The following is a 12,977-nucleotide window of genomic DNA, read 5'->3' as shown; positions in this document are numbered from 1 at the left end:
CAATAATTTAACTTTTCCTTTAAGGGAGTATAGGCTGAACCCACTAAAGGCTTACTATAAAACTCCTAAAATATAAATTAACTTTTTCTTTATTTTTCTCTTCTAAGTGCAACATTTTCTTTTTACTCTCTGATTTGTCTTATGCAGGACCGCCTGTCTATCTGCCCAGGCCTACTGCCTCTTTTCTTAGTACAGGATCACTGAGCCATCTCTCTATGGCTCCTAGGAGGACTCTCTCACTAACCCCTACGGGGCTACTTCCTGTCCTCAATCTCTAGCAACATTATCAAACATTTTCTATAACTAACGAACTGGCTACATATAACTTGCTATGTAAAACATTATTACTATTCACTTTCTTTTAAGGCAACATTATACATTAAGTGCAACTGGTGAACATCCCCTTTAAGAGGGTACCAAGTCTCTTTGAGGTAGTGCAACTTCTCAAGTTGCAAGTCCAATTAAGGCAAGAGCTTCCATGCTGTACTCGGGAACAGTCTCTTCACAAAGCTCTCCTTCTTGTAAAACCAGTAAGGGGCACCTTTAAGAAGGTGCGAACTATTTACAATACTGTTTGTGAACCATTCACCGTCCATGATTCGGCAATCTTTTTTAACATGGTGACGTACAAAAGAAGCAAAAACACAAAAAGCAAAAATAAAAGGGATCCCGGGTCAACTAAGGGATCCCTTTAAAAGAAACCCTGATCGGGTATCAGCAGCAAAAGACACAGAAGACGAACAGTTAATGAACTATATACAATCTCAGCAGCTCGGGATCATAAATCAGGAGGGGGCTTCCACAGGGCCTTGCCTCACAGGTAGCCCTCTGGGGCTTAGAGAGGCTTGGCCCCGAATCCACCCCCCTCAGCCGAGGACGGGTGGGACTCACGGTCACACGTTGGGTCGAGACCGCCGGATGATCCATGGCGCAGGCGGTGATCGGCCCCTCAGCGAGGGGTCCGGTCTCCGGGGCCTCAGGGGCGTCCGGAAGAGCTGCGCACCTCTGGACATCATGAGCCCTCCAACCAGTCCCTCGCTGCCACCGGGTATAGACTACAGCATCTCCAGGCTGCAGGTCGCGGTCCGCATCAATCATTCCGTGGCAGGGTTCCACCTCGCCCCGGATGACATGGACCTTCAGCGGCTCCCCGATCTCCTGAATAACTCCTGGTCCTTCCTGGGAGTTGAAGGTGATCACTACACCCCACTTCGGCGGAGGATTCTGCACTTCGGCTCTCAAGTCGATTACGGCCACAGGTTGGGCTTCGCTCTCCTTTTCCTTCCGCCAGGCGGCTACCAGGCGCCGCCGGTGCTCCATCCATGGCATCAGCTTCAGATCCCGCTTCTGCGGTTCACAGCCCGGTGACGGGGTCCGTGAGTCCTCCGCGGTCGGGTCGGGTGAAGAAGGGAATGCAGGGGACAGGCGGACCTCAGCAGAGTGGACCAGCCGGGAACTCACCCGGGCGTGGGCTTCTCGGCACCCCTCCTCCTGCCGGGCTTCGACCGCGGCTACCCATTCGTCTGGCGAGCGGCTACTGGGTCCTCCTCTCGCGAGCAGCTCTGCAGCGGCCAGCGCCCGCTGTAGCGGTGGGTCCTGGCTTGCTCCCACCGATGCGGGCTGGCGCCGGGTCGGGTCGTCCCCATATGGATGCTTGGAGGCCGCCATGTCTGTCCCTTCTTTTTGGTCGTCTTCCCACGTTCTCTTTCGTGGGCGGCCCTGTCTCCATGGTCTCCACTCTCCAAAGAGAATGAGGAGGCGGACCTCAGCTGCTGACGGACACGTCCTCAGGATACAGCAATACTTAGACTGGGGGGATATTGTCTTTCGCGCTCTTCAGCTTGTGTACGCCCACTTCCACGCCCTTCTTCTTTTCCTGCACTCCTCTTAGCGCTTTAATGGCGGCGGTTTTGGCGGGAATCAGCAGTGCACAGTCTTTGCAATAAATCACAGTTCAAGCACAATTCAGACACAGTTCCAAGGCACACATGACCTGATTCTTCAGGCTTAAGTAGATCCTGTTCGTGACGCCAAGTTGGAGCACCCCCAGACGCAGGGCCGCGGGGCACTCGGTACCGGGCCTCTCTGTCTCGGTCTTGGGGTTGTCACGATGGCTAGACCCGGTCCGTGACCCTGCTAAGGGGCGCCCAATGGAAGGTGTGATGATGGTGCGTGGTGCGATGAAATAACGAAGACACAGGGTTGCAGTCTCTTTACCTCTTTACTGTAGGCTTCAGGATCCGCAATCCAGAGCACTGCTAACAGGGCTGGCTGAGACCGGCCGGTCCGAAGGCACATCCAGAGTTCCCTTTGCAGGTGGAAATCAGTGCCTACCTTCTAGCGCCTGTGTGTTGTAGTACCTCCCTGCTGAGCACCACGGGATAGTCCTCACAACTGTTGTGTCTGTTTCTGATGTTCTTTCTCACAACTCTCGTTTCTGTTCTAATGTTCTTCTCCGTCCCCCAGATGATTTGGCTAGGACGCACCCGTATGACGGGTAGGCCTGGAGTTCTTCCGGGACCCTAGTGTCGCCCCTCTCCCACAACTGCCCCCTATGTCTGCTTAGGTGATTTAGGTGAGACAGCCAACCTACACTCACCGGCCACTTTATTAGGTACACCATGCTAGTAACGGGTTGGACCCCCTTTTGCCTTCAGAACTGCCTCAATTCTTCGTGGCATAGATTCAACAAGGTGCTGGAAGCATTCCTCAGAGATTTTGGTCCATATTGACATGATGGCATCACACAGTTGCCGCAGATTTGTCGGCTGCACATCCCAAAGATGCTCCATACAAGGCAGGATGGATCCATGCTTTCATGTTGTTTACGCCAAATTCTGACCCTACCATCCGAATGTCGCAGCAGAAATCGAGACTCATCAGACCAAGCAACGTTTTTCCAATCTTCTACTGTCCAATTTCGATGAGCTTGTACAAATTGTAGCCTCAGTTTCCTGTTCTTAGCTGAAAGGAGTGGTACCCGGTGTGGTCTTCTGCTGCTGTAGCCCATCTGCCTCAAAGTTCGACGCACTGTGCGTTCAGAGATGCTCTTAGGCCTACCTTGGTTGTAACGGGTGGCGATTTGAGTCACTGTTGCCTTTCTATCAGCTCGAACCAGTCTGCCCATTCTCCTCTGACCTCTGGCATCAACAAAGCATTTCCGCCCACAGAACTGCCGCTCACTGGATTTTTTTTCTTTTTCGGACCATTCTCTGTAAACCCTAGAGATGGTTGTGCGTGAAAATCCCAGTAGATCAGCAGTTTCTGAAATACTCAGACCAGCCCTTCTGGCACCAACAACCATGCCACGTTCAAAGGCACTCAAATCACCTTTCTTCCCCATACTGATGCTCGGTTTGAACTGCAGGAGATTGTCTTGACCATGTCTACAAGCCTAAATGCACTGAGTTGCCGCCATGTGATTGGCTGATTAGAAATTAAGTGTTAACAAGAAGTTGGACAGGTGTACCTAATAAAGTGGCCGGTGAGTGTATAATTAACTGTCCTGCCGTTGGTTTGAAGTAATGCTTGGAGCCCAATACTTCCTCGGCGTTCTGGCCACCGGCTACGCGCCTCAGTAGGATGTTGCCTCGATCTTACGGCACGACTCCTACTGGTGTTATCTCCTTTTTGCTGTGATCTCTTTTCTCACTTCTCCACAATAAACCTCGCTTCTTGTCCTTTCTTGAGATACCGCCGCAATGTCGTGCAGGCGCGATTCCTTAACGTTCTCCTTGTTCGCTAGGCCTCTGTCAGGATCCCACCCCTGACAGGGACCCCCTGAATCTTCCCACCGCAACACCCTCTGCCACAGGATGTTGCCTGGTTCCAACCCAGTCAGCTTCTCACTAACTTTCTATCCAACCCCCAGTTTTACCAGATTGTGAGGAGTGGCCTAATACATAGTACCCTTTGCTCCCCCTGGAGGCCAGACTGTGAAGTGTATTGGTGCCTGTGATACCTGGTCAGGTGAACTCCTTAAGTGCCATCGGACATACCATCACTCCCCTTAGTGGCAGAGCAACAGTACTGCAACGACCAGGACTCTGGGGCGCTGCACTTTCATATACTGAAAGAACTCCTTCTTAGAAATGGGAAATCCAGACTTGATAGCGTCAATTGAAACAACCTCCAGCGTGTCCCCATCTACTAAGTCCAAGAATCTGAATAATCCCCCTGAAATCCACAGGTGAACCATTGCGGAGTCCATACTATTTTGTAACAGTGGTTGATATATGTATGACATCATTGGCAAATGAGGGGAGGCCAAATTGAACTTCCTCATACATGAAAGCCAAACCTCCCTTGTATACTGCATAGGGCCCAACATAGAAGTTGGAATCTTGATGGGCTTATTTGTCTACAGTAAAGAATTCGGGTGGATTGGGGCCAGCCATAGTTTTTCTATTTCTGTCCATTTATTTTAAGCCAACCCTGTTTTTATTTTACATGAGGGAATGTAGCAATTGAGAAGGAGTTGTCCAAGTACTAGACAACACCTTTAAGTTCAATGCAGACAGAATCTTATGTATCTCGGTATACAGGGAGCTCCTCCTAGTGGTGGCTGCAGACAGAATCTTATCATGTATCTCTATATACAGGGAACTCCCCCTAGTGGTGACTGCAGACAGAATCTTATCATGTATCTCTGTATACAGGGAGCTCCCCCTAGTGGTGGCCGCAGACAGGATCTTATCATGTATCTCTGTATACAGGGAGCTCCCCCTAGTGGTGGCTGCAGACAGAATCTTATCATGTATCTCTATATACAGGGAGCTCCCCCTATTGGTGGCTGCAGATAGAATCTTATCATGTATCTCTGTATACAGGGAACTCCCCCTAGTGACAGACAGACAGAATCTTATCATGTATCTCTGTATACAGGGAGTTCCCCCTAGTGGTGGCTGCAGACAGGATCTTATCATGTATCTCTGTATACAGGGAGCTCCCCCTAGAGGTGGTTGCAGACAGAATCTTATCATGTATCTCTATATACAGGGAGCTCTCCCTAGTGGTGGCTGCAGACAGGAGCTTACCATGTATATCTGTATACAGGGAGATTCCCCTAGTCATGGTTGCAGATATATTATTATTATTATTATTTATTTATATAGCACCATTGATTCCATGGGGCTGTACATGAGAAGGGGTTACATACAGGTTACAGATATCACTTACAGTAGACAAACTTACAATGACAGACTGATACAGAGGGGCGAGGACCCTGCCCTTGCGGGCTTACATTCTACATCACATATCTCTGTTTACAGGGAGCTCCATCTAGTGGTGGCTGCAGACAGAATTTTATGTATAGCTACAGATGCTAAGCATTTCCAAGTAGTGGATTTAGGAAGAGTTATAAAACAGAACAGCAGATGATTTGGAGCTTTGTGTTACCCCATGAATCTATTTTCTCAACTCAGTAGTAACAAGATCCATGCAGGGCTTGTGACCTGATCCCCCCCGAAGGCGACTGTTTTCTTTCTGAACGTTTTATTACAAGATGCTGTTTACACTCAGAGCAGGACAGACATTTTACGCCATTGTGATCGCCTGTATAGGACATTTGTATAATGCTGAATAGAGGCTTACTCACCATACACCAGGTGTAGTCTTACTCTCCATATGAAACTGGAGCCCATACCACACCTGATGTGCAGCAGTTCATGTTCCCAGGCAGTGCAGTCACTGCAGCGGACCTGAGAGCCCAGCAGCATGCAGCAGGGAAAATGTAAGTACATATAAAATAGTACGCCACTGTCAGTGGGCCCAGCTGGTGATCGCTCTAATTTTACATACATTTAATAGATATATTTGTAGTCCTGGCTTTCCTGTTACTTGTTTAACACCCAGGGATGTAACTATACTTTGCCCGCATATTGCATTTCTAGTAGCCTCCAGTCATTCATATATTTCTATGCTGCTCGCCCCAAATATAAGTAGAGAGTATAACTTTTAGTTTGAAAGACTTTGGATCATCCACTGATCAAAAGTACTGAACAGGTGCTACAACGCAACCAAATTATTTGAAATTTTTTTTAGCATTATTTGAAAAATTCCTAAACATTTTTATTATTCATTTCATTTTTTTGGAGGGAGGGTGGATGTGGGTATAATTGCAGTACAAATATTTTGGTCTGTAGAGAAAAATAGAAACCTAAAGAGACTTTTTTTATATACATATATTTGTGATTTGTGACTACGTTTACATCTAAGACATATTATAGATAAACTTCATATCGTTTAAGACTTGTGTGTATATATATATTTCCCCGTCAGTGTTTGTAGAGGTTGCCCATTACAATTGATAAATTACGGTTCTAAACGTCACTAATTCATTTACCGGAACCTGTTCTTCTTGATTTTGCTAATTTGAAGAAAAACAAAGTGCTATTATGTCAAAAGTGAAATGTGTACAATTGGGACATCAGTATTTGTAAGCCAAAACCAGGAGTGGGTGATAAATGCAGAAGTGGTGCATATGTTTCTATTATACTTTTCCTCTAATTGTTCCACTCCTGGTTTTGGCTTACAAATACTGATGTAAAATACTGACCAAATACTGCTAGTGTGACAGCAGCCTAATAATTATAGGAACCCTTGTATAGGGCTGGGCTGGAGCTAAAAAGCTGCTCAGGCACACAACCCCACCAGTCCTCGCACATTGTCTACTTTTGCCTTAATTATCGCACCACTCCTTATGTAAACCGCACCAACAGTGTAAAGAAATGAGGAGAAAGTGTATAAAACTTCATTACTTCGTCAAGATGGACATATATATATGTGACAATTTTAAATCAGGAAATAGGTTTTTCTTTATCTTTTTTTTCTGCTGTCTAAACCAAGGGTGTGTTCCATAGTCCGAAAAAATACATGACAAATGTGAGCTACCACTAGGTAAGCACTAATATAGCTAATAGTACTGGTCAGTAGTGGTCAGCTGCTGGGACTAGAGACGCTCTTCAGAGCATTATGCTGCACATCATACAAGAGACTACAGCACTCGTCATCACACATAATGATGAGCAGAATCTGATTTTAAGAGCTTTGCCTTGTAGCGTTCCTCTTTTATGCAGAAGTATATTTATATTTGGATGTTACCATTCTGCTTGCTGAAAGACTATGGTTTCCATCTAGTCTCGTACATCAGTCCTGATGAAGAGTGTGTTAGAGTAAGTTGCTCCTCTTAAGATGTGGTGGCCATTACTCAGGAGGAGGGGGCTGAGATTCTTGAAGAATGATGTCAGAAACTGATGTTTGGGGAGGAATCACATTACAGCAGGTTGTAACAGCCAGAGGGGCTTCACTAAGGACAAAAGACCGCTGGTCATGAAAGGGTGAACATGAACAATCTTGAGAATGTAGAACTGAGTAAAAGTGGAGTCTTCTACTGAATTTGGAGAAACTGTTTGTTATATTAGTCATGTTCAGCTCTTTACATTGACACAATCAACTAAAACAAGGAAAGTTTGAAAACGTGCTAGTAAACCAAAATTGCCATGGAGCGGTGTGAATAATTTGGATTGCTATGGTATTTGGGTAGTGTACAGAGAGATATGCTGTGGAATACTTTGTAAATTCGTTGCATTTTTGTTACTTTTTTTCTTTTGCAAATTAAAAGCTACTTTTTACAGTACCCCCTGAAGCTACAAGATTTGACAAATCTCAAGCACACACTTGGTTATTTTTTCCTGCCGGATTATGAGAACCTCAAAGTTTTTTTAAATCTGCAGCTTGTCACTTCTTTCAGTGTTTTTGCAGAGTTTTTTTTTTTCACCCATAGAAAGTGGAAAAAAATTTGTTTGTTTTTTGTTGTGTTTTTGAAGCGTTTTTGGTGAATAAAACTAATTTTATTAAACATGTACGATACAAAAAGCACACATAATTTGCACTTAAAAAATGTTTAAAACATGCCCCAAACACTACAAGATCAGCATTTTGAGCATAGCGGTTTTACTGCCAAGAGAGCACGTTTTGGCTGCATAAAAAAACCGCAGCAAAAATGCTGCATGTGAACTTAGCTGAAGAGTATGTTATGTGCACATGTTAAGTATTTGCTGCATTTTTGTTGTTTTTTTCCCCACTCAGTTTTGTCACAAAACCTGAAGGACTTCCTAGAACTGGCAAAGTAAATGAGATTCATGAAGTCTCATGCACACGATGCTTATTTTTTCCTTACAGATTTGAAGCATGTCCATTCTTTCTGGTTCAAAAATGCATAAAAACGCAGCAAAAACAAGTGTATTTTATGCTGCGCTTTTCCTGCTAAAACACTTCAGTGTGTGTAGTAGAAGTGTCTGCAGCAAACACTTAAGATGTTCAAATCCCTGAGGTGCAGGGCAGTGGGCTGATGTGCCAGGCAGCTTCTAGTAACATTGGATTTTAAAAGTAACACGTTGACAAATGTTATAATATGGAGGCAATAAAAATTAACTTTGCAGAACAAACGGGAAACAATAGAATTTGATGGAGTTTCCTCCACCCCACAGTGGAATGCAGTGGCCTTTGGTCTTCTCCCTGCAACCTTCCAATCTGTCGCAGCTTCCATATTGGTGTCATTGTTCCTCTGAATGACACAGGCCCACCACACCTCACTGGATCTAAGGATTGCCTATCCTGGTTATTATCTACTACCAGGGTATTTCCTGACGTCTCCGACTTCCCTCTTCCTTTATGTCGGCCTCTCTGGGCTACAAGCTGCCAACCTCTGGATCTGCGCAGTAGTCACAGCGATGTGACTAATTTCACTTACTCAGGGCTGGAAAACTACCAGTCTGCTCCACACTGCGGGCATTTCTCAGTTTTCCTACCAAAATTTTTGGTTGGGGAACGCTAACTCTCTCCAGCAGATTTGGAAAGCCATCCCTATAAATGCAAGGTGTTAACTGAGCCTCAGATACATGACACTGCAGCAACGTTATTCAGTCAGCGCAATATGGCACCAATAACCCTGAAAGTGGACAGTTTTCCATCCTTTTACCCCCTTTTACACCCCACTCACCAAGGATTTTGGCATGCCATCATCAGTTTAGTAGGTGTCACACTGGCGTCTTCAACAAGAGAAGAAGTGGCGTGGTACTGTGCATAGTACATCAGACTATGATTAGAGATGCACTGGCACTGTGTATGGACTGGTAATGTGTATAGTACATCAGACTATGGTTAGAGATGCACTGGCACTGTGTATGGACTGGTACTGTGTATAGTACATCAGACTATGGCTAGAGATGCACTGGCACTGTGTATGGACTGGTACTGTGTATAGTACATCAGACTATGATTAGAGATGCACTGGCACTGTGTATGGAGTGGTACTGTGTATAATACATCAGACTATGATTGGAGATGCACTGGCACTGTGTATGGAGTGGTACTGTGTATAGTACATCAGACTACGGTTAGAGATGCACTGGTACTGTGTATAGAGTGGTACTGTACATAGTACATCAGACTACGGTTAGAGATGCACTGGCACTGTGTATAGAGTGGTACTTTGCATAGTACATGAGACTATGATTAGAGATGCACTGGCACTGTGTATAGAGTGGTACTTTGCATAGTACATGAGACTATGATTAGAGATGCACTGGCACTGTGTATGGAGTGGTACTGTGTATAGTACATCAGACTACGGTTAGAGATGCACTGGCACTGTGTATAGAGTGGTACTGTGTATAGTACATCAGACTATGATTAGAGATGCACTGGCACTGTGTATAGAGTGGTACTTTGCATAGTACATGAGACTATGATTAGAGATGCACTGGCACTGTGTATGGAGTGGTACTGTGCATAGTACCTCAGACTATGATTAGAGATGCACTGGCACTGTGTGTGGAGTGGTACTGTGTATAGTACATAAGACTATGATTAGAGATGCACTGGCACTGTGTATGGAGTGGTACTGTGTATAGTACATCAGACTATGATTAGAGATGCACTGGCACTGTGTATGGAGTGGTACTGTGTATAGTACATCAGACTATGATTAGAGATGCACTGGCACTGTGTATGGAGTGGTACTGTGTATAGTACATCAGACTATGATTAGAGATGCACTGGCACTGTGTATGGAGTGGTACTGTGTATACATCAGACTACGGTTAGAGATGCACTGTGTATGGAGTGGTACTGTGTATAGTACATCAGACTATGGTTAGAGATGCACTGGCACTATGTATGGAGTGGTAATATCGTGTAAGAACATATAGAAAACTCTTCACTGGTACTAAGAGTGCTGCACTCCAGGGTCAGGGATCAGAAATCTGATAAAACAGCATAGGACAAATCAGTTAACGTTTTAGTTGGTTGATTTCTTCAGCAAATCGCTGCCTGTAATTTACTTTGTGTTTGTGCCAGTAATAATAATTTTATTCCTATAGCGCCAACATATTCCGCAGCACTTTACGTTACTCAGCTGTCCCGTACCTGTGCTTCCACTGTAAGTGATGTGTTATTTGCAATCCAAAGTGCTGATATTTGCATTCTGGTGATAATTACAAGGAAAAATGGGGTTTGGTACCGTGTTAGCCAGTTGAAAAAAAGAAATCTCTCAGTGGAAAAAACAAGAAAATCTTATGGTTATACCTTTTAATGGCTAACAAAAATAAAATAAATGATGTTACAAGTCAAGCTTTTGAGACTTCTTAGGTCCCTTCCTCAGGCATGGTATAACAACGCTTCTGAAGAAACACAAACATATGCACAAAACCCCCACAGAGGTATCTATATATATAATTGTCTAAGGGTTTGTCTGTCTGTCTGTCTGTCTGTCTGTCCTGGAAATCCCGCGTCTCTGATTGGTCGAGGCTGCCAGGCCTCGACCAATCAGCGACGGGCACAGCATGGCGACGATGATGTCATAAAGGTTGCCTCGACCAATCAGCGACGGGCACAGTCTGCCGCGAATTCGCCTCGACCAATCAGCGACGGGCACAGTATCGACGTAGATGTCATAATGGTTGCCATGACGACGACGATGTCATAAAGGTTGCCTTGACCAATCAGCGACGGGCACAGTCTGCCGCGAATTCTGGAATCATCATTGTCCATATACTACGGGGACATGCATATTCTAGAATACCCGATGCGTTAGAATCGGGCCACAGTCTAGTGGTGTAATAAATGAACATTTAAGTAAACAAATTGAGCTCAAAGAATGAATCCTTCATCGGATTAGATTAGTGGTGTAAGGGTACGTGCACACGTCTGGATTTCTTGCAGAAATTTCCTGAAGAAAACCGGAAATTTTCTGCAAGAAATCTGCATTTTTTTTTTTGCGTTTTTTCGCTTTTTTTTTAGCAGTTTGCAAGCGTAATCAGCTTGCAGAATGTTAAAGTTTTCCAAGCGATCTGTAGCATCGCTTGGAAAACTGATTGGTTGGTCACACTTGTCAAACATAGTGTTTGACAAGTGTGACCAACTTTTTACTATAGATGCAGCCTATGCAGCATCAATAGTAAAAGATAGAATGTTTAAAAATAATAAAAAAAATAAAAAAAATGGTTATACTCACCTGCAGACAGCCGATCTCCTTAGCGGCTTCCGTTCCTATAGCTGGTGTGTGTGCAGGACCTTCGATGACGTCGCGGTCATGTGACCGCGACGTCATCGCAGTCATGTGACCGCGACGTCATCGCAGGTCCTTCACACACACCAGCTATAGGAACGGAAGCGGCAGCGTGCACCTGAGAGGCGGGAAGACTCCGGGGGCCATCGAAGGTGAGTATATCACTATTTTTTATTTTAATTCTTTTTTTTTTTTACCAATTATATAGTGCCCAGTCCGTGGAGGAGAGTCTCCTCTCCTCCACCCTGGGTATCAACCGCACATGGTCTGCTTACTTCCCGCATGGTGGGCACAGCCACATGCGGAAAGTAAGCAGATCAATGCTTTCCTAGGTGTGCGGAATCCCCGCAATTCCGCAAATTTAATGAACATGTTGCTTTTTTTCCCGCGATGCGATTTTTTCGCAGAAAAAAATGCAACATTTGCACAAGAAATGCAGAATACACTGAAAATAATGGGAGGCATATGTAAGCGTTTTTTTGCGTTTTTTTTGCGTTTTTATCACGTTTTTATAGCGAAAAAAGGCGAAAAAAGCGCGAAAAATACTGAACGTGTGCACATGGCCTAAATGTTTTTATCACCACACAATCACAGATGATAAAAAAAAACATTTACTGGTGGCCAAACATGTCTGAGGTCCAGGACACAACATAAACAATATGAAAGTTGTCATATTAAAAGGAAGCTTCAAACCACAAAAACAACGCAGGGTTTTGGAATAAAAACTTATTAGAGTTTTTGATTCCATCCACACAGGACTAAATCTGTCATTAGGATTTATGAGCCACTACAGAATCTGAGGAATCTGCTCCAGAGACAGTGAGGACACCAGGCCTCTGATCTTACCTGGATATTGGGACTATAAAACTTTCACACAATTAATCTAATCCAATTAAGGATTCAATCTCTAATCTCAATTTGTTTATTTAAATATCAATTTATTACACCATAACTCTTTTTTTATTTTCTTGTTTGTGCATATATTTGTGTTTCTTCAGAAACTTTGTTATACCGTGCCTGAGGAAGGGACCTTAGAAGCCTTGAATGCTTGCTTTGTAACATCATTTATTTTATTGTTGTTTGCCATTAAAAGGTATAGTAACCACAAGATGTTTTCCCTACCGGGGCCATTCTTTTTTTGTGATTACCACATGCTCATCTAGTTGCTGTGCATCAAATATGTGAATACAAGGAAGGATGACATGCTTTTACTGAATGTGCTGGTGTTGTAGTGTTCACTGTTGACACTAGGGGGCCATTCATATAGACCTGTAAGAGGAAATAGAGGTGACCTGTGGTTGTAAGCCGCATATTGTGCAGGAGGAACGTGCTGAGTATAAAACTAAAGTCATGGTCCAAATTTAGGCTAAAAGAATGCAAATTTTTTTTACTAAAATGTAAAAATAAT

General features: G+C 44.3%; 1 protein-coding gene across 2 annotated transcripts in view; it reads left to right on the top strand.

The window, feature by feature from the left end:
• The first annotated feature begins 5,540 nt into the window (after positions 1-5,540).
• LOC143805358 (histo-blood group ABO system transferase-like) overlaps positions 5,541-12,977 on the top strand; it is a 133,357-nt gene continuing 125,920 nt past the window's right edge. Inside the window, exon 1 of one of the 2 annotated variants that reach the window (XM_077284603.1) lies at positions 5,541-5,731. In XM_077284603.1, the coding sequence (XP_077140718.1) occupies positions 5,716-5,731 (16 nt within the window). In that variant the 5' untranslated portion in view covers positions 5,541-5,715. The remainder of the gene's footprint in view (positions 5,732-12,977) is intronic. The other variant, XM_077284602.1, reaches the window with a different exon arrangement.

The sequence above is a fragment of the Ranitomeya variabilis genome, chromosome 2, assembly GCF_051348905.1.
Source record: "Ranitomeya variabilis isolate aRanVar5 chromosome 2, aRanVar5.hap1, whole genome shotgun sequence".
NCBI classification, from domain to species: Eukaryota; Metazoa; Chordata; class Amphibia; order Anura; family Dendrobatidae; genus Ranitomeya; species Ranitomeya variabilis.
This window is presented reverse-complemented; position numbering and strand designations above follow the sequence as displayed.